The following is a 21,794-nucleotide window of genomic DNA, read 5'->3' on the forward strand; positions in this document are numbered from 1 at the left end:
ACTAAGGCTTCCGTAATGAATTTTTTGCATTTTACGACAAACGCCAATTCAATCCATTTATCATGCATCAATAATTAAAGTGGCCATTTGATGAATTGAATTTTGCATGATGAAACACAACATAAGAGTTAAGGGCAATAATTATTCACACTACCTTTAAGAAACGCTAATCATCAAAGAGATGATGTAGCATCAAAGAAGCTTCAATTGAAAGCGAAGTGTTGTTAACTTACCAATTTCATTTTAAAACATGCTGATGTTATGATCTTAGACCTCGCTATATAAAAGACTCCATGTATGCATATTATGGTGTGCAAAGATGGACGTTTACTCTTGCAAAAAATACATACCATGTACAAGGATATGACTTCACCATTTAATATCCCTTATGTGGTTCAAGTATGTTGAATGCTTACACCTATGTAGAGGTGATACATAGAAGTGAACTCAATGGACCGTATTGTAGGAAATGAGGGTTTTATTATAGCCTTGGAAGGTATCAAATGCCTATCTGCATGGAAAGAGCTGACGTAACAATGTTGTGATTTCCTCCATTTAACTGCACTGCAGCCCACGGTTATAAGTTACAGAACGACTGGATAAATATGCCCATTACAAGCCCATTACAAAAAACAAGAGCGTTTGAGAAGCTTCTTGTGTACATACGCTTGGGGATAAAAATATAAGCTAAGCCTTCCGTAAGCACTTGAGTCTTGTATTATATTGCCCTCATGGAGACTATGAACCTTTTAAAGGGGTCTTTTATCCTCATGGGTGCCTGTATTTACACATTAGACATAAATAACCTGCCTCAATCTAGCAGGTGTGCCAGCTAAATAAACAAAATGCCAATGTTGATATACTGCTCTCTATTGCGTCCTGTAGCTAAGTCCGCCACGATGGTTGAATGAGTATCACTGTCTAACCTCAATATGAATGAGGGCTTGAGTGCAAGCAAGCTTTGGCTCCAACACTGCATATTACTTTTCAGATGAAGGCCTGCATATTGTTACCATCTTCTTCAACCCTTCAGTAAACACTTTCCAACCGCACTGTCTTGAAGAGAAGGCATGGTTGGCTAAGAGCCCGGGAGAAAGAAGAGGTGTATTGAGGGGTTGAATGTGACGGAACAACAGAAATAGATTGGGAGGAGTATTGTGGTAGCAGATGCAAAGAGCATTTCCATAATCCTACAAGACAACATCAAAAGGAAACGAGAGAGAGAGAGAGAGAGAGAGAGAGAGAGAGAGAGAGAGTGTTGTGTGATGTCACTTGTATGGTACTGCAGCTTCAAGTTCAACACGATTGACTCGTGTTGTTCCTAGAAGGTACTCTGGAAGCTCAGCCTCTTCTCTCCCCTGTTGATAGAGAAACATCATTAAAACTAATACATAAAAGACGTACCTTTAATCACAGAGATCATCATCAATGACAGTACAACCAGGTAGTTGGCTCACCTCAATGAGAACAGCCATGTCAACCACAAGGCTTGTTATGTGTCCCAAGACAAGATTTATGATACTTCTTGCTACTGAGGATGATCCTATGTCCACGTCAATCTGGAAGACAGCAATGGAGAAGGTATCAGTAGCTGGTTTTCCACCTGCAAGTAGATTTTCATTCAATTTCGGAAAAGCAAAATTTATTATGCCGCTTCATAATGAAGAGTCTTGTATTGTACGTGTAACGTAAATCCACAGTATTTCAGGAGAGGGAACAGGGAGGGGGTCACACACATAGACTAAAACAATGTGGATGTACATGCATATACTGAAGGATCTGATCATATTTATGATAAACTGTAACCTTGTGTGTGTGTGTGTGTGTGTGTTGTTTTTTTTCTTTTTTTGGGGGGGAGGCGAGAGAGAGAGAGAGAGGTTTATTAAAGTCTAGGGTTGACATGGCCCATTGGACCAATAATGATAGAATATGTGTGAGTACCATGGTGGGAAATACAGAAGGCATCACCTGAATCCTAAACAAAGCATAACGTAAATGAAGACTGAGAAGTCTGCCCAGTAGATAGTGATGGTCACGAAAGGTTCCCTATTTCAAAGCCTGACGGGAACACAGCCCTCTCGACTCTCAACATCCCGTCCTGTGATGGATGTGATGGGGTTCCAAACACATGGATTTCCTAAGGTTAAAAATGGTCCTCTGACCTCGAGGAAGAGTCTCTGCATACAGTGTCACTTAATGGGGTGAACTTTTGTGCTGAACTCTTATCCCTCTGATGCATCATGTGTGTTGTCTGAGAGTGTTTAGCTGCAACTAACTATCTAGAGATCACAATGAAAACTCCAAATCTCCCCATGGTTGGGGTCTCTCTATGTGTGCTCTCATGTGGCTCCTGTGCATCTCTCCTCGTTGCCTGGCTCTCAAGCTTAGCTCTCAATTCTTTGGAAGAATGATGTGAGGGGTGTTTACCTCTGGCTTTGGTCCTCTCACTTCCGTCCGTCGGCCTGTCTTCCCCCATTTGCCTGCCTCCGCACCCCTGACTCCTCATCGCCCTTCACTGCCAGCCCTCCATTGCCATCAAAGCCACCAGCTGTCCCGCTGTTTCCCTTCCTCCTGAGAACCTTTCCAGCTCCTCTCCTTTTTCCTTCGTTTGCCCGTCTGCTTCCTTTTCCCTTCAGGTTCTGGTGCTGGGGATTTGTTCTTTCGGTGAGGTTCTGCTCCTCTGATCTTTTCCCTTTCAGGAGGACGACATGGCAGCCGCTCTGTCATCCCCGACCGAGGCCGCCACCCCTTGCCTTTTTTCTGAAGCGTCTTGGTTGCCTCCCTTGCGGCCTCTTCCCTAGTTTGCAAGATCGTACAGAGCTGACCAGCTGGCGGACAGATTCAGGACTTGCTCCAGGCAACCCTCATCAGTGAGCCGGGTAAAATCACCGATATTTATTTTCTAGGGCTTGGCTACTCTCAGGTGGAGTTCATCTCACCCACAACGGCAGATCAAGTGATGCAGCAGAGCCCATCGCGATACGCACCGCTAAGGCGTTTTCCGTTAGATGGCACCACGGCTCCGACCCCACATCCAACCCACTTGCAGGTGTTTCCAGCTTCCTAGTTATGGTCTGCTTCCCCTGCCTCAGCCTGTCCAGAAGCTCTCCTGCAGATTATCGCACTTCCCAGCCTGCATGGGACCCCACTGCTGCAGCGAGTCTCCGTCCAGTGTTTGGTGTGCAGGCAGATGGGGCACCTTGCTCGTGTCTGCCCGAGCTGCCAGGCCATCAAGGACGCCCCCCGGACCCTCCCCTGCACAAACTTTGATGGAAGGGATCCCAGCTGCCCTGGCTATCACCAGGGCGGCAGTCTGGAGGGCATAGAAGCACGAAACGGCCAGAAACGCGAGTGCAGGGATCAAGAAACACCGAAACATATCAGAAGCTTCCGAAACACGTTTCTGTTGATGAAATGTTTCGTTGTTGGGGAAACAGCTGACACATGGCGTTTCCTTATGAAAAAACCCCACGAAGAAACATTTCTTCAGCAACACCTTAATTGAGGGCTTTTTTAAGCCATGTAAAAGTTGATTTTTTAAAAAGCTTATCAAGAAGCCTTTTTTTGGGCCCAACCCGTCACGACTCAAATGGAGTTGATTGTGCCACGTCTCTCGACTCCCCAAGGCGCCATGTCTCTCAACTCCCCAGGGCGCCACATCTCTCGACTCCAGGGCGCCATGTGCCCCCATTTCCATGGCGCGTAGCAGACACCCACCACATCCACCGTTCCACGTCTATCGCCTTAAAGTTTAAACACGCAGTCTAACGTCGCCTAACCCGTCTCATGAGTCACGTTGCCTAAGTTCTAACATTACCTAGTGGACAGCTGCGTTACGCATATGAGCTGCGAGCATGGACCCAAGGCATAACTCTACTGCCTGTAGCCAGTGGCCACGCACATGCACCTGCCAGGCTGCCAGCCAGATTCCAGAAATTCTCTCTCTCTCTCTCTCTCACACACACACACCCCGTTACACAACTCATGCAAGCTGCCAACCAACTCATCTGCAGATTGCAAAAAAAAACCAGAAAACAATTATATTATACCTCAAAAATCCTATAAATACATGCATAAACATCAAGCTCATCCACTCAACACAGTGAACACAGCCCAGGCCCTTAAGCCTACTAGTGGACTCCATAGTTGTCTCCGTACGACGTCCGACATCATATCGTATGGAATACCGTATGGCACGATATCGTACGGACTCGTACGGATTTTTCCGAAGAAAAAAAAATCATTTTTTTTCCAAATAAAAATAATTTTTCAACAAAATTTATTTTTTTTGCGAGCAATTGTCTTGTTTTTGCTTGTCTATGGTTTTTTGAGCTTTCCTCTGTACTAAGATGCTTCCCTCCTTTTTAAAATACTCCATATCTTGAAATTGGAAATACCTAATTTATAAGTAATTTTTTAAAACACACGATGAGGTTCTGGTAGTCCTTCCTCCGCTCTTACAAATGAGGACGCTCTGATTGCCTTGTCACAAGACCTTAGAGAGCCCGAGTTTGATGACGAGGGCACCATCCTTAGCGAGGGTGACTTCTGCAAGCGCTCCGATAGGCACTCTTCTGATGGAGATGATCCTAGCGAGAGCTCTGATTTTGATAGTGATCACTTCTCCATCTAGATTCTAGCCCCAACCCTCTAGCCTCCCTTTTTGTGCACCACTTTTTGTACTTACTACTATGGCTACATGCGCCTAGAGCGCCTCGCATTGTATGACTTAGGCTTTAGCCTAACATCTATGTATGTTTTCAACTTGGTTTTAATGGAATTTTGGTTTGAGTCATCATCATGTGACAACTTGTCTTCTCTTTGAAATTGAAAATACTAAAGTTTGTAAGTATTTTTTTTAAAGACCGTACGATAAGGTATTTTTTTATATCATACCGTATTTTCCCGTACGGTATCGTACCTGACAACTATGGTGGACTCTCACCCTACCATTGATGTTAGAAATGCGAGAGGAGATGGCCAAAATGAAAGAACAACATGCTAGATAGGTAGATGGAATGGAGAAAGAGATTACCTCAAGGTGAAGCTTGAGGAGGACATTGTGGAGACCAAAAGGGAGATTGAACGAGGGTGGGCTGCAGTAGTGAAGAAAGAAGTTGAGGAATGTTCAATGGACAGAGGTCACCAAGAGTTAGAGGACACCATACACACCCACTATTATTCATGGCACGATTGAGGAGAATAAAAGAAGGGAGATTTGGGCATTACATGTGCAGGTGGTCGGGCTGCAAGAAGGGGAGTCCGCCAAGGATGATGCCATCATACTATGTCGGAAAATGGGCATAGAAGAAAGAAAGAAAGAAAGAAAGATTTTATTAACGTCTTCCAAAAGACCGAACTCGGCCTATGAGACAAATCGGAGTACAGGTATGGGGTATCCTCTGTCATCCCAACAAAATGAAAAAGTACTGAATAAAAAAGCTGAATCTGGGTGTGCAGGGGATGGAGCTCTACTACTAGGAGAATGCAAAGCTATATGCATGGAGTATACAATCATGATATGCAACCTAGCTAGCTCCATCCTGTACCATACTGGGGGTATAAAATGGTATACATCAGTGAAGGGGGTGTCCACAGCTCCCTGAAGAACATGCCTGGGTGTGCTCTGAAGCGGGCCAGTCGCTCCGCACCCTCTCTGTGAAACTGAGCTTTGATCTCTGTCATCTCTCTCTGGTATAGGCGTGGTGTCCGAAAGCCAGGTGTCCTCTGTCTCCTGCGGGCTCTAAGTGTCTCTGCTCTCTGGAGAGTAATTCCCTGCCATGTAGGGGCTAGGAGGGGTATGGATCTCTGAAAAAATGTAGTAATATGTGTCTGTCGTCCCCCCCTCTGGAGCTGTCTGAGCCTGTAATAATGTCTCTCTGTGGCGCTGTATGTCTAGAATGTATCTCCCCAGTATGCGCTGGTCTGCTGCCTCAAAGATCTGGCGTAGGGAATGTGGCTCTCTCAATAAAATGGGATATCTCTCTCTGATGGCTGTATATGCTCTGCATCTGCATACATAATGCTCCTCACTCTCCACCTCCTCTCTGCACAATCTGCATACCCTCTCCTCTCGGGGGATCCGTGCTGCTCTGCCAGCCTCAATCTCCAATCGGTGTGATGAAACTCTGAGAGTAGATGGTAGTGTGTGGCGTGGGTATGTGGGGGGCTGGTGATACTGGTGATCCGGCTAGTGAAAATGCCAAGTATGTATGATCTGCCCCAATAGGACGAGGTGGAATGGAGAATGAGGTGACAAGCTGTGATGCCTCCAAAGACCCCATAATGTAGTCTACCACCGTGCCTCCGGTCCGTGTATGACCCCCATGTGGGAAGCATGTCAGCCCTCCTGATCCCGGCCACTGTAGCATCCCGTTATAAATAACGAGACGATGCCTAGCTCCCAACTCTAGTAAGTGGTCCCCATAATGTCCTCTATCTGGTCCAGTGTCCTCTGATGCCCGACTAGCCCCTATCTTCTCTGGATCCACAGGGTGGAGGATCTCCATGTCATCATAGTCATACACCTCACACTGTCTGCTCTGTGTGTGGGCATTGAAGTTGCCCGTAAGAAATACTTCCCCTAGTGTAGAATAATGCATAATCTCCTCTGACAAACAAGTGTATGGCGAGGCTCCTATCTCCTCCTCCTGTGGCATGTCCTCTGTAATGACATAGGATGATCTTGATGGAGAAAAGTAACATAGAGCTATGTATATAACCCTGTCCTGTCCTGTGAAGGCGCACCATATATGGATGCATGGAGAGTAGGTAAGGACACCACACAGGCCCGCCCAGTACTCCTCAAATTCAAGGACACCGCCAGTTGGCAAGCATTCTTGGATCATAGAGCAGCCCTCAAAGGTGAGAAAATTTATCTTGGTGATGACCTCACACCCACATCGGTGGAGCATAGAAAAATGAGCATGTCGTGGATGCTTGAAGCTCAAAAGGTGATAAACTGTGCAGTTTATAGAGATGGCAAGGTCATCATCACAGACAGACATCCCAAATAGGGACATGATTTCTATGGGACCACACATTTGAGGATGGCAGTCAATGGGACTTTGTGGTCAGACATTGGCGGATTTAGGGAGACTTTCACAAGATGGGACATCATCTTCTACACAGAGACACACTAGAGCAAGGAGAGGGGATTACCACATGTATCGGGATACCAATGGGAGTCAGCTGACTGGGGGGAGACCCGAATAGCAGGAGGGGTGAGGGGATCAGGAGGAGTAGTGGTTTTATTCAAAACACACTTATAGCCCATGGTTAGCATAGTCAAGAGGGATGAGGAAGCCCACCTAGAGACTTCTTTGGCAGCGCTCTCACCTAGGAAGCAACAACCGTCATCATTGCCATAGGCTCCGAGAAGTAATGGATTAATATGTAGAAGGAACCCGCATGGCGGCTCCTCTGAAGCTCAGGGACTGCTCGCGATTCAATGAGAGTGTTCTGGAGAGGCTGGGGAGGGTGTGTGTGTGTGTATTGGTTTCGATAAATTGGGAAGACTGGTATTAAACCACTACTTGGGACTGGTCTCTAGGTGGACCTAACGCTGGGATCCTCTATGGTTGCCGCAGGGGGGGGGGGAGGGGACTCCACTTGAGACCGGTGATCTTGAGATAAATGCTTGAAACGGTTCTCTGATATGACCATTTCCACTTGGGTCTTGTCACACAGTTTCACTTGGCAGCGGCGTGCTGCTCTTGCTGGGGTGTTGGCGCCTCCGCTCGGTCGTCTGCCACCTACTGTCACCATTTGGCCACCCAATTGGTCCACGCGTGCTTTCTTATCATGTATGTACATTGGACTAGTGTCCATGGTAGTTGTATATGCCGGGGATTGATACCACTCATGTGATACCGTGGACTTGGCTTTGGGACTTGTGTCTCCATGTACATGCCCGGAAATGCTTGGTGGATTGGTGTTCCATTGGGTCTGGTACCTCGTGTACTGGCCTGGAGCATGTCTATTTTGGTATAGTCTCATGAACGGAGATTGTCCAAACCAATGCTGTATCGCATAGCATCTTTATGTACTTGCTTGCAATTGAAATTGCATGCTGTTTTCATGCTTGCTTGCCCAATGTGTAGTTCCAGGTAAGGGGATGCCCGCCCGCGAACTGTGCGTGTGAAACTGTTTGTTGACATGGTTATGTGGCATGTGACAGGTGGTAAGTATTGGTCATAAACCTAGTCTTAGGAGTTAGCACTAATTTATAAGTGAGTGTGTACACACTTCATTAAGTTTTGGGCGACCAAAACTCACTTATAAATTATAACTAGCCGTGTGTTCACACACACTGATGTCCCGAGATGGACATAACCCAATGTCCACCACCCAGACCTTATCCCCTTTGTACTCAGTTTAGCAAATTACTTCTTGTATTTAAGCAAGTGTCCATCAAATCTTAGTGTATTTAAGTGTATTGATTAGCATTGTGTTCAACCAAGTTACACCTACCGCCATCCTCTTCCTTAGGGTAGGGTTTTGGGTCTCTGTCTCGTCGAAGGGAGGTGCCGTTGGGGTGTTCGGTCTGTTCCACACTGCAAGGATGGATGTGCTGGACCGGCATGTGGAGCTTTCCTAGACTGGTGACGAGGGCAAGCTCTTGCTTGGTGGCCCATCTTGCAGCAAATGCAACACTAGCCAATGGAGGCTCGAGTTCTCCGCTTGGTGAAGGATGGGGTCCCCCTAGAGGCATCAAAGAGAGATGACATGCGGTACTATCTCCTGTGAGGGAATGTGAAACTCGCGGCGGTGCCCGGGGGCTAGGGCCTTTGACACACTTGTTGATACCATCAACGCATATTAAAACACTTAAACATGGCCACAGCCTTAACACATATCCATCATCACTTTGCATAAAACATAAAAGCTGGACAAAACATCCACAAATGCTGAAAATGGAGCTTACACACGTGACACCACATAGAGGCCGGAATATGCCGAGCCCCCCCTTGGAGTATTTTATTACCCAAGGAGAATAATTTCATGTACAAGCTTTGAGGGCCTTACTCTCCCCACGGGAGATGCCGGATTATCCATATACAAATGCCATAACACAGCCCAACACGAGGCTACCAAGCCGGAACATAGGCTGTAGAAATGCCGAGCCAACAATATAATCCATATACCTCCTTGTGGGTACTGATTCTTTCCCAAAAACCACGGGTCTTCATGCAATAGAGCTGGTACAGCAAGTACAACTCTCCATTCAGCCGGTACAATAGGTACAATGGTTGGTCTAGCCGGTACAATGGCTAGTATAGTAGGTACAATGGTTGGTACAGCCGGTACAGTGGCTGGTACAGTAGGTACAGCAAGTACAAATGTTGGTACATCATGTACAGTGACTAGTACAGCAGGTATAGTGGCTGGTACATCAAGTATAGAAGTTGGTACAATCGGTACAATGGGTGGTACAGCAAGTACAACAAGTACAAGGACTGGTACAGGTAGTACAATGGTTGGTATAGCAGGTACAATGGCTGGTACAACAAGTACAATGGCTAGAAATCATAATAAATGATTAAATACCTTTGCCTGTATTTCTTCGCGATGGAAGCCTCCAAAACAGTCCCCAACAGCCGGTATTCCTTATGGGCAGCCTTCAAGTGAGAGAGAAAGAGAGTAGCCATCATTAGGGCAGCCTGTAGCGGTGGTAGAGGCTAGTGTGCAACAAGAGAGAGCCTCTATTAATGAAGAGAGGGGGATCCAATTTATAGATTTGGGCCTCCCATGAGCTAAAATGGCAAGAGAAGGCTACAATGACAAGTGGAGAGCCACACAATAGCTGAAGTGACAAGTGTGAGGCCACTTGTCTCACTTTGATCCACTTTCTAACAAGTGTCAGGCCACTTGTCTCACTTTGGTCCACTTTCTTGCCACATGTCCCGATCTAAGAGATGGGCCCTTCCATAAACTTTATCTCTAAAAATATCCCAACTGGTAGACATTCTGTCATAGGCACTTTGCCAACTCTTGGTATCTGCTCAATTCCAGATGTAATGACGCGAACAGAATTTCCATCGGAGTCGGGCCAAAAATAGCAACTCTTCTAAATTTTAGGAGTGTGGTCCTTTGTATTCTAGGATAATCCCCCATTCCCAAAGCTTGTACTTTTCAAATATTCAGACATCCTGGAGTCCACCAGACCCCTTTCATACTGGGAAATGTCCAGGCTGGTGACATCCTCCCCAGCTTCTTAAAAGTTGTCCGCAACTTTAAGCTTCAAGTCATATATTCAAGATATAATCATGTCCCATCGAGTGGGCGAGATGAGACAGTCTCAAAAATCCAATACATCTGAAGAATCCATGTCCCAAACAAATGGGTGAGACTAAATAAGTCTCCATAATAGCAATATTAAAATCATGTCCCAAAATAAATGGGCGAGAATTCCATGGAAGATATGCTAGACACAGGCACAAGAGCCAATTGTGTCTCAATCACCAATATCAATGAGATAGACATATGCCAATGAAAATCACGAACCAGGTGCTAAGACAGTTAAATAAGTGCCATGCACAAGAAACTAGTGCCTCGCATAGAAACATGTGCTATGCACACAAACTGGTGCCATTCAAGAGCACAAAGCATGGTGACAGAAAAGCTCGTTCTCCATAGTTCTCCCAATCCTCTCCCAATCCCAACAGTTCCCATGTTCTCCCATACAATCCCAACTCTGATCAACAAGCATGGTGTGGAAACAATGAAACACTCACTCCACAATCGCAACACGAATCCAGGTGTATGGTGGAGTGTTCATTGAATTGCCCTCTCACAATCCCAACATGAATCCACATGCATGGTGAGATGAACAATAAACCTCTTGGCCTCTGTATGGGGAGATAGTGATTCTAATATGGCTGAAAAAAAAATAAAAAAATCCATGTCCCAAATAAATGGGCGAGACAACACAGTCCCATAAGTCCAGATATCATAATCATGTCCCAAGTAAATGGGCGAGACAAATCAGTCCCATAAGTCCAGATATCATAATCCATGTCCCAAGTAAATGGGCGAGACAAAATATGTCTCCTGCCAACAAGACATCGGTCCGCATGACCCTTGGCATAGACATAAGTCCCGTGCCAACCAGGCATCATGTCCACTTTACCACTTGCACTCCGTGTTGGTACTCTGACCACACACATTGGATGAGAGGTGGGCTCAAGTAACAAGAGAAAACAATCACTCGCAGGCATATATAGCCTAGTGTTCCATAAGCATTTTTGCTACACATAGTTTATAGGCATTTCAGCCACCAATAGTTTGTAGGCATTTCAGCCACCAACTCACACTACCCTCTCAAGTGCCCATGTTCCCTTCCATCTGCTCTCTATTGTTCCACCCACACATGGTAGAAACAATCTTCAAGAGAGCACGTAGGACAAGAGAACACTACACAGGGTATGTTGTGCTTGTCACTACCCTTTGAAGTGCCCATGTTCCCTTCCATCTGCTCTCTATTGTTCCATCCACACATGGTAGAAACAATCTTCAAGAGAGCACGTAAGACAAGAGAACACTACACAAGGTAAGTGAACCATGAGTTCCATAAGTCCAATGCATCCCAAATAAAGGGAGCCAAAAAGAATAATCCATCCCAGTAAAAGAGAGCCATAAACATAATCCATAAGAATGTTTCTAAGAGTGCTAGTAGTGATCACGCTCTAGCAACCAAGGATAAGGGCAAGAATTCTTTGCCAGGTTGGTCATGAAGCCAAAAGAAATATCTCGTCACCATATCCTTAAGATATCCTGAGATATATCTCCATATAGCTTGCTTGTAAGCTTGATAATATAATCCACAATATCCATATGGAAAGAGTGCTAAATGTGTGTACATAAAGTCAACTCCATACTTCCAAGATAAATTTTGTGAATTCATAAATCCTTAGACCAAGCTGTCTATTGCTCATGGTCTTGCTTCATAGGCTCTGAAGTGGCTGGCCATGCTTAATAGCAATGATGGTAAGTGTGGTCCCCACTTGAGATCTTTTCTCTTCCTTATTGATAGAAGAAAGCCTCCGCTTCCAAGGAAGCCTATGCTCTGATACCAATGAAACTCGCGGTGGTGCCCGGGGGACTAAGGCCTTTGACACACTTGTTGATACCATCAGTGCATATTAAAACACTTAAACATGGCCACAGCCTTAACACATATCCATCATCACTTTGCATAAAGCATAAAAGCTGGACAAAACATCCACAAATGCTGAAAATGGAGCTTGCTGTCACCAGGAGGTGAAACTTTTTGCAGTTGTTTTCTTTATTTACATTTCTTTATAAATATATATATTTTTCTTTTCTTTCTCTTTGGTTGCTGTTGTTTTCCCCCGGGATCTCTTGGAAGGGCTTGGGCCATTGCAATGTCTGAATGGGTCAGCCAGTGGGACTTTGGACCAGTGGTTGGCTAAGCCTGAGAACTGCACTGAAAGATGAATGACAGTGTCCAGGACATGGCCACTGAATGAGGGCATAGGCCGGTTTACACTAGTAAGTGGCCGCCATCGAAATGTGAATGTATCTTGAATTCTAAGCAAATTTTGAAGTGACCATAGTGGTCAAAGATGGTCAGGAGACCAGAAGGAATGCAGATGACATCATCCCTAAAATCTAGAGAACTGCTATTTTTGGCAGTGTCGGAATTGAAAAGTCTTCGCGTCAGTTTGTGCAGAATGTCAAGGGGACCAAAAGCTGGCAAAGGACTGTTGTGAGAGTGTGAACCAATCAGGAGATTTTTAGCTTGGAAGATTGCATGTGGAAAAGGCTTAAAAATGTGCCAAGTGTCAAATTTATGTGCATTTTCCACACTGGGAAGGGGGAAGCGTGGGATTTTGGGCTGAATGAGGCTCATTTGCAGCCATTATGGTGGATTGTTGCAGGTTAAGAGCTATTGTGGTGCACTCCCTTGCCCTGCAACTCATGTACTGAGGGTTGAGCTTGCTCCCCATAGCCTCTCTCTCTCTCTCTTTCTCTTGCAGACTATGGTAATGCTCTCATCACATAAAATCAGGTACAGTTGTGTGAATTTCATGCTTATATGCAAAGGCTAGTTGCCTCCTTGAACAGGAACCGGTGTAGTTAGTTCCTACACCAAAGCAGGGACGGAAGAGGGTAATAACCTCTTCAATACAACGCTGTTTCAGCACTGTTTAGGTGCTGTTTTTGGGCTGTTATGTTGCCCGGTTGATGCTAGAATGCAGTAGGACTTTGCTAAAGTCTTCCAGGACAGTACAAGGGTTAATTTGGGCTGAAAACAGAGCTGAAAACAGGTTTGTGCAGAAAATTACAGCATGCTGAATTGTGATGTTTTGGACTCCATTGGGTAGTCTGATGCCTATGGAAGTGAGCCTGTCAGTTGGGACTCATTCTGAGATGTTATGGAACAGTTTTAGTGCAGTTATGCTGGCAAATTTCCCCCAGAATTTGTAAAGCTCAGCTGGTGCAAGTAGAGTGCTCTGTTGCACTCGTGCTTTGTATTTTCCAACTTTTTAACAATAAAGAAATACCGCAAGGGGCGCCGGACTTCGGGGCCAATGTGTTGTTGAGCGAGGGAGCGAGGATTCTGTGATTGTGTGTCTGAGTAAGTCCAGGTTATTTGTGAATGAATTACCGTGTGTCTGAGTAAGTCCAGGTTATTTGTGAATGAATTACCGCTTTATGTGTCCATAGACCGGTTTTATGGTTCCGTTTTGCCGGGATAGGGTCCTCTTTTCTGCAAGAGCCCGGACACGGATTGCATTGGGTGAACAAGAGACACACACAGAGAGGTACAGCTGATTACAGGTGAAAGATTACGAGATCTTTCTTTGGATACAGGATTCCTTTGAGGGCTCAGTAGACAGCATGGCAGATAAGGGAAAAGGAAACCTCCCGGCAGAAGAGAGTTCCTCTTCTACCCGCCGACACCATAGAGAGATGACAGGTGCCAGAGTGTCAGCATCTGAGCGGACACAGCCATTGTCACAGCCAGCCATGTCAGTAGAAGAACAGGAACAAGAGGATTTATTTCATGCGCAGCTCCTGAGCATGGTTGGTACCTTTGAACAGCTGGTGAAGAATCCCAGGATGAAGAGATATTTGCAGTGAAGGACAGGGGATTCCCAGGCTGAATCATCTCAGCATGCAGTTGAGAGGGCACAGGAACAAGTGCCAAGGATGCCACAACATGTAGAGCAGACACCAGCAGTGGCAGCTGATCCAGTGCAGCATGTTACACAGGCACAGGATCAGGCAGTTAATGGTCAGGGCAGTAATGCACAAATGGTTCTGCCGACCATTCCTCCTTTGGTTGCTGCCCAACTTGGTTATTTTGGTGGTGGGTCTATTTTCCAGGCCATGGCTAGACCGCCCACAGCTTTGCCAGGTTTGATGCCAAGAGGGTCACCAGGGCTAATGCCTACAGAATTTGTGAACCCTCTTTATGCCAACATAGGTGTGCAGCCTGGACTTCAGACACATTTCAGTCCAGTTTTGATGCCTGCAGCACCTGTTAATGTGGCTGAATTTTCTCAGCCTAGTGGACAAAGGGCAGCAAGGATTGTTGCAGAGAAAGTGCAGAAGGATTTACCATTCTTACAGCCGCCAGTCTATGATTACTTGACCCCCAAGAGCAGTAAGCAAAAGGATTACAAAGACGGTGGTCAAGCAGTCAAGTTTGAGACTTTCAGTGGGATGCAGGACAAATTGAAAGCGCTCACCTTCATTCAGCAGTCTGATGCAGCATTCATTGGAGGCAACTTCACAGAGTCTTCTAAGGTGCGGAAGGCTGCTACTTTCTTGAAAGCTAACGCATTGCAGTGGTGGACCTCACTGTTGATGCAAGGACAGGCACCTGCTACATGGGTCCAATTCAAGCAACAATTCTCTTTTGCATGGCTGACAAACACTTTTGAAGTGGATGTGATGACAGCATGGCACAAACTGGATGCAGCTAATTGTGCAAATCTGGAAGAGTACAATAAGAAGTTTTGGGATGCACTCTTGCCAGTAACTTCTTACAGGACAGTGCCATTGTCAGAGCAAATAGAGAAGTACTGCTGTGGTTTGCCCAAAGAGATCAGGGATTACTGTATTAAGACCAATGTTTCCAACATGACTCAACTAATTGAGAATGCAAACATGGCTAATGCACTGCTTCAAGGAGGTTCAGGTGGTTTCAAGAGCACAGTGAAGAAGGAACCTCAAGGCAAAGGACAGAAGAGGCCACTGTATGGCAAGTCATTTGAAGAGAGAAAGGCATTGATGCAAGCTGGGAAATGTTTCATCTGTGAACAGAAAGGGCATATGGCTGCAAAATGTCCACAACAGCCAGCAAAAGATGCGGAGGATAAACAAGGGCCACCCAAGAAGAAGACAATGCCGAGTGCAAGATTGATACCTGACATGGTTGGTGACCAGCCATGTGATGATGCGACAGAATTGTGCAGAGCATGGGGTAAAATCAGAGATGCTACAGTGCTGATTTTCTTTGACCCTGGTGCTCGAGCCAACTTTATTTCACCGGCATTGGCAGCCAAGTTGGGAATTCGTGCTGAAGAGATGGGACCAGTTGGACAGGCTAATTTGGCATGCTCTGGGCATTCGATTCCTGTCACTCCTATACTTGGCAAACTTCGCATGCATATACAGAGTTATGTCGACACAGAGGAGTTTCTTATCATGCCCTTGGAAGGATGTGATGTCCTATTGGGAATTCCATGGTGTCATAGGAAACATGCAGTGTTGGATGCTTTCAACAGGAAAATCACAATTGTACATAGGGACAAGACTCATGTTCTGGATGTGAAGTTGAAAGGAGAGTCTGTCCCAGTTATTTCTGCTTTTTGAACCTGAATTTTGAATGACCTGTACATTTGTATTATATGTTTGGCAATGTACAGTTTTGACATTTGTTGTCAATGACTTAATCAATGAATGAACTTTCAGTGCTTTGAAGTTGTATCTATTACACTTCAATGAATGATTATACATGTTGTGACACTAATAGTGCGGGGACACGTGCTATCGCCCTGTGTTGCATCCGGAAACATGTATTTGAAAGGCTTGAACCTGCGATGACACAAATGGTAGTGGGGAATTCCTATCATCGCCCCGTGTCATCTGTTCGCATAGGAGATACATGCGATGACACTAATCACCTGGGGAATCTTGTGATCATCCTGTGTCATCCGTTTGCATGTGGACTTGCAATCGAGGTCGCTTGCTTCTTTCAAGAGGGGGGTATGTCACCAGGAGGTGAAACTTTTTGTAGTTGTTTTCTTTATTTACATTTCTTTATAAATATATATATTTTTCTTTTCTTTCTCTTTGGTGGTTGTTGTTTTCCCCCGGGATCTCTTGGAAGGGCTTGGGCGATTGCAATGTCAGAATGGGTCAGCCAGTGGGACTTTGGACCAGTGGTTGGCTAAGCCTGAGAACTGCACTGAAAGATGAATGATAGTGTCCAGGACATGGCCATTGAATGAGGGCATAGGCCGGTTTACACTAGTAAGTGGCCGCCACCGAAATGTGAATGTATCTTAAATTCTAAGCAAATTCTGAAGTGACCATAGTGGTCAAAGATGGTCAGGAGACCAGAAGGAATGCAGATGACATCATCCCTAAAATCTAGGGAACTGCTATTTTTGGCAATGTCGGAATTGAAAAGTCTTCACGTCAGTTTGTGCAGAATGTCAAGAGGACCAAAAGCTGGCAAAGGACTGTTGTGAGAGTGTGAACCAATCAGGAGATTTTTAGCTTGGAAGATTGCATGTGGAAAAGGCTTAAAAATGTGCCAAGTGTCAAATTTAGGTGCATTTTCCACACTGGGAAGGGGGAAGCGTGGGATTTTGGGCTGAATGAGGCTCATTTGCAGCCATTATGGTGGATTGTTGCAGGTTAAGAGCTATTGTGGTGCACTCCCTTGCCCTGCAACTCATGTACTGAGGGTTGAGCTTGCTCCCCATAGCCTCTCTCTCTCTCTCTTTCTCTTGCAGACTATGGTAATGCTCTCATCACATAAAATCAGGTACAGTTGTGTGAATTTCATGCTTATATGCAAAGGCTAGTTGCCTCCTTGAACAGGAACCGGTGTAGTTAGTTCCTACACCAAAGCAGGGACGGAAGAGGGTAATAACCTCTTCAATACAACGCTGTTTCAGCACTGTTTAGGTGCTGTTTTTGGGCTGTTATGTTGCCCGCTTGATGCTAGAATGCAGTAGGACTTTGCTAAAGTCTTCCAGGACAGTACAAGGGTTAATTTGGGCTGAAAACAGAGCTGAAAACAGGTCTGTGCAGTTTAGGGGCTGCTGCGCGATCTGCTCCTGCGAGCTACGCCCCATCCCCCCCCTCCCGTCTACCCCCCCCTGCTGCCCCTCGCCGTCGCGCGCCCCCCTCTCCCCCCCCCCTTCCCCCCGCCTCTCCTCCGCCTCTTTCCCCCGCCGCCTTCCTCGCTTCCTCCCCCACCATCTCCCCCCCGCCTCCTTCCTCGCTTCCTCCCCCGCCATCTCTCCCCCCCCGCCTCCTTCCTCGCTTCCTCTTCCGCCATTTCTCCCCCCCCCCCCCGCCTTCTCCTCCGCTTCGCGGCTCTTCCCCCCGCCTTCTCCCTCCTCCCCCTCCGCCTCGCCCTTCCTCCCATCGCTACCCCCCCCCCCCCCCCCGCCTCAGCCCCCCCCCCCCCCCCCCCCCCCCCCCCGCTCCGCCCCCGCTATCCTCTCACCTTCCGCCTCTCCGTTTCCTCGTAGGGCTGTGTCCCTCCCGTTGGTGACCCCGGTCTCTGGCCTTTTCCCTCTGGAGGACTCCATGGAAGCCGCTCCGACTACCCCTGCCGATTCCGGTCTCCGTCTGGAGTTCACAGCTGCAGATCAGCAGTTGTTTGTTTCCACAGTATCCGCTCTTGAGGCCTCCTCCTTGGTCTACAAGATAGTGGGTAGCCGTCCGATGCGGAGAGAGCTTCGGGACCTTCTGCAAGGCAGCCTCATTGGCGTGCCTACCAAGATTGTCAGCGTCGATTTTTTGGGACGTGGCTACTACCAGGTGGATTTCGAGTCCCCCCAGGCAGCTCAGACGGTGCTGGCTCGGAGCCCCATTGCCCTCCGCTCATCCCGGGCGTTCCTGGCGCGATGGACTCACGGTTTCGACCCCGCTTCTGACCCGCTAGCAGGCGCGACAGGTTTCCCCATCACTATCTGCTTTCCTGGACTCCACAGGGAATACTTGCCCCTCTTGTCATCCATTGGCAAGGCGTTCGGGCAGGTGGTGGAGACGCCTCAGACAGCGGCCTCAGTGATAGCTCGGGCAGCAGGACTCTCGGCCATTCGTGTTGTGGTTCCGTCACCGAAGTCCCTCCCGAAGACGATCCTCCTCCCTTGTCTTTCTGGAGGACATCTGATACAGCGCGTGGAGTATTCAGGCCTCCCCGGCCAGTGCTACATCTGTCGCGAGATGGGCCACCTCGCACGCGCTTGTCCCCGCAAGGGGGTTCATCCTTCACGCTCTGCCGCCTCTGGACTCCCTTCAGGAGGCCCGAGGGGTGGCCTTCCACCTCAGAGACCGGACATCCCTGGCTCGTCTCAGCAGACGCCATCATCTGACGAGCAGGCCCCGGCGGAGGATGCCGCGCAATCCCAGGAGGCTGGCGGATGGCAGGAGGTTCGCCGGCGGAAACGCCCGGCCCGCAGGGACCGTCGCAGACGCCAGCAGGCAGCACAGGCTGGCGGACAGGCGACCCCGGCTAGCGTCCAGGCACCTACCCGCACTTATGCTCCAGTCAGGGATAGGCGGCCAGCAGGTCCCACCCCGATGGACGAGGATTCAGTCCCAGTGACCGTTGAGGCCGCCGGTGGAGCCCCCACGTGGAGACCCCGCTCCCGCCTCCCCCCACGGGGGGCCCCGCCCCCTCCATGGAGCAGATTCCTGAGGATCCCGGGCCGCACTCTGCGACCCCCGGCCCCTCTTCCCTTCACTCGAAGAGCACTCCTTCCTCTCTCCCCTCTCCCCTCTCCCCTCTCCCCCCCCAGCCCCCCCCCTCCCGCCTCCCCCGGCGGCCCCCCCTGACACCTCTCCTCTGGCAGATGCCTCTCCATCCTCTCCTCGCTCTCCCCCCTCCTCTCCGCGAGCCACCATCCCTCCCTCGGCCTCTCCAGGATACTACTCCAGACCACCCACTGCCCCGGGGCAGCGCAGCTGGGTAGGCCAGAGTTCAGTTCAGCGGCTGTTCCACCGCCACTCCGGGCTGGTGGAGATGGCGATCATAGCTTTGCCCGCCACAGAGTTCTCTCCAGCCTCCCCTGGGGGGCCCCCGCGAGTGATGGGGCTCCCACTGGATTATGGTTTTTTCAGGTGTCTCCAGCTGGATGATGGCCCGTTTGAGACACTGGTCGCGCCCTTGCGAGTTTGCATGGTGTGCCATCCCTCTCGTTTTCCTTCAGTGGTGAGCTGCATGGTGGCCTTCTCCTTTCCTCTCAGTGTTGCCCCAGACACAGCATGGGATTGCAACTCTGTAGAGGAAGTTTTGCGTGATCAGATACTGGAGTTTTCTCACCACTTCAGTGACCTGGGGCTCACGGACCTATTGCAGACCCGATTACACTCAGCCCGCATGAGCTTGTTTGGCATAGGAGATTGGCGGGCGGATCCGGTCCACACCTCAGTTGAGGCGGTACTACTGATTCTCCTCCACGCCGCCCCGAGGGTGCAGCCTACCTTTAGATACATATATGCAGAGGATTGGTCTCACGCCTATGCCCTGGACAGGGCGAAGGCGGAGTGGGGCTAGACACAGAGACAGGTCACCCTTTTTTTGGAGAGACTGCGCACCCGGACAGACAGTGACTATTCTCCCTCCAAGCCGGCGCCCAAGACTCACAGAGTGGAGGGCAACTCATCTGGGCCGGCTGAGAGGGGTGAGCCAGTGGCGGCTGCTTCACTTGCCATAGCTCATCCATGAGGATCCTCTCATGGAACATCCAGGGTCTTGGTGGACCTCGCTGCTACATTGGTCGGGGCAGACTTCGCCAGGAGATCCAGAGGGCTCTCGTTGGAGGACCCATAGATATCCTTTTCATCCAGGAGCACCACCTTTCTGCCGGGCGTACCCGCACGTGCGGGAAGATCTTGCCAGGCAGGAGTCACACTTTTTGGTCACCGGCATATGGCTCCCTGGGGAACCAGGGTGGAGTATGCATCTCAGTCAGCGAGCAGCTTCTATCCGAGGTTGTGGATTCTGGCACCCTGGTCCAGGGTCGAGCGCAGTGGATTATCCTTCGGGTTGGGGAAGACCGCATTGGCTTCCTCAACTTCTACGCCCCTAATGGGGCGACCGGGAGAGCTGAGTTCTGGAGCACCATTAGGCAGTCCCTCCCCATGGCAGATCATTGGTGCCTAGGGGGGGATTGCAACATGCTAGAGGATGCAGAGGACAGGATGGGGGGCAACCAGGAGACCATTCATGGGCCGGAGCTCGCTGCCTGGGAGGAACTAGTGCTGCAGGTGAGAGGCCAGGATCCGTGGACTCTCTCGGAGTTTGGTAGGTTGCAGGGGAGTTTATCTTTCTCACGCTCGGATAGACGGGCCACAGGAGTTAACCTTTCCCGCATCGACAGGTTTTACATTGATGAGTGGGCTTGCGATAGAGGTGGCACTGTGGGTATACTTGCAGGCTCCTCGTTTTCAGACCACTTTCCAGTGCTTCTCCAGATCGATGACCCTACGAGAGGAGAGCGAGGCCAGAGCGTCCGGATTCCAGATTGTCTCATAGAGGAGCCCGAGATTGCGACCAGAGTTGAGCAGGTCTGGCAGGAGCTTCAGTTCAGGAGAGGATCGGCAGCCAGCAATCTTGACAGGGGTTTGCAGGAGATCAGTAGGATGCTCAGACAGGCTGCCCTGGACCGTCTGGAGGCTTTCAGAAAGCAGGCTCAGGAGAGGAGACTCAGCGGGATGAGGGGCAGAGAGTTGATGAGGCAGGACATTGAGGCGGCCATCCCCCGGGAGTGGCGGACTCTAGTACAGGACCCTCCACCTCCACAGTGGATGGGCGTCTTTACTCGGCATGAGATCCTTCTAGCGGTCTGCGGCTCAGCAGAGAGAGTCGCCCCACTCACCTTCGAGGTGGGAGAGGGAGGCCAGCTTCAGAGGACCCGACTAGATTTGGATGAGTTCCAGGGTTGTATCTTTCAGAGGGTGCGGGTGGTCAGCTTTCATCAGAGACAGTGGCATGTAGACCCCTCACCGGCCTCGATAGGGGATGACTATTCTTGGAGATTATGGGCTTGGGACAGCAGGCCTGTTATTCGCCTTCAGTGGGATCCAGGCGAGTGGCTTTGGCGAGATCCCTACTCGGTCCCTACTGGCCCAGGCACCCCCTTTTTTCAGTACACAGCGAGGCTGGGGCAGCGGATCCAGAGGCACAGGACAGCGGGCACCCCGGCGGCGGCCGAGCATTGGCGGCGACAGGGGCTCTCCCATGCCTTCCTTAGGGACTTCTGGCAGCACCTTTGGGCCAGCTTCCGGCCCCGGAAGGAGACGCTTTTTCTCTGGCTTACAGCGCATAGAGGACTGGCTGTGGGGGCTTGGGTAGCTTTTGGCAGACACCCAGCGTCCTGCCCTCGGTGCGGCCATGCACTGGAGTCGCAGCGGCACTGCTTATGGGATTGCCCACAGGCACAGCAGGTCTGGCAGCGCGCTCTTAGGATGGTTTTTGCAGGCTTGCCAGGTGAGATGATGGCGACGTGGGGTGCGGTGGCTTGGGCCACGGACAGCGGCCCGGCCCTTGGATACGAGGACGTCCCTGGCAG

At 49.0% G+C, this 21,794-nt stretch overlaps 2 protein-coding genes across 5 annotated transcripts in view; one reads left to right on the plus strand and one right to left on the minus strand.

Moving 5' to 3' along the window:
- Nucleotides 1-456: 456 nt before the first annotated feature.
- LOC147625012 (protein ENHANCED DISEASE RESISTANCE 2-like) overlaps nt 457-21,794 on the minus strand; it is an 86,424-nt gene continuing 65,086 nt past the window's right edge. For all 4 annotated transcript variants that reach the window (XM_086818233.1, XM_086818234.1, XM_086818235.1 and 1 more), the window contains 2 exons: nt 1,458-1,559; nt 457-1,358 (listed from right to left, as the gene is read on the minus strand). In XM_086818233.1, the coding sequence (XP_086674359.1) occupies nt 1,269-1,358; nt 1,458-1,559 (192 nt within the window). In that variant the 3' untranslated portion in view covers nt 457-1,268. The remainder of the gene's footprint in view (nt 1,359-1,457; nt 1,560-21,794) is intronic.
- LOC147625013 (uncharacterized) lies at nt 8,879-17,149 on the plus strand. Its single transcript, XM_086818231.1, has 2 exons — nt 8,879-13,613; nt 13,655-17,149. Exon 2 carries the CDS (start codon nt 14,179-14,181, stop codon nt 15,847-15,849), a length of 1,671 nt encoding a protein of 556 aa, XP_086674357.1. The 5' UTR covers nt 8,879-13,613; nt 13,655-14,178; the 3' UTR covers nt 15,850-17,149.

Source organism: Cibotium barometz, chromosome 24, assembly GCF_041138505.1.
Source record: "Cibotium barometz isolate CiBa-2024 chromosome 24, ASM4113850v1, whole genome shotgun sequence".
Classification (NCBI taxonomy): domain Eukaryota; kingdom Viridiplantae; phylum Streptophyta; class Polypodiopsida; order Cyatheales; family Cibotiaceae; genus Cibotium; species Cibotium barometz.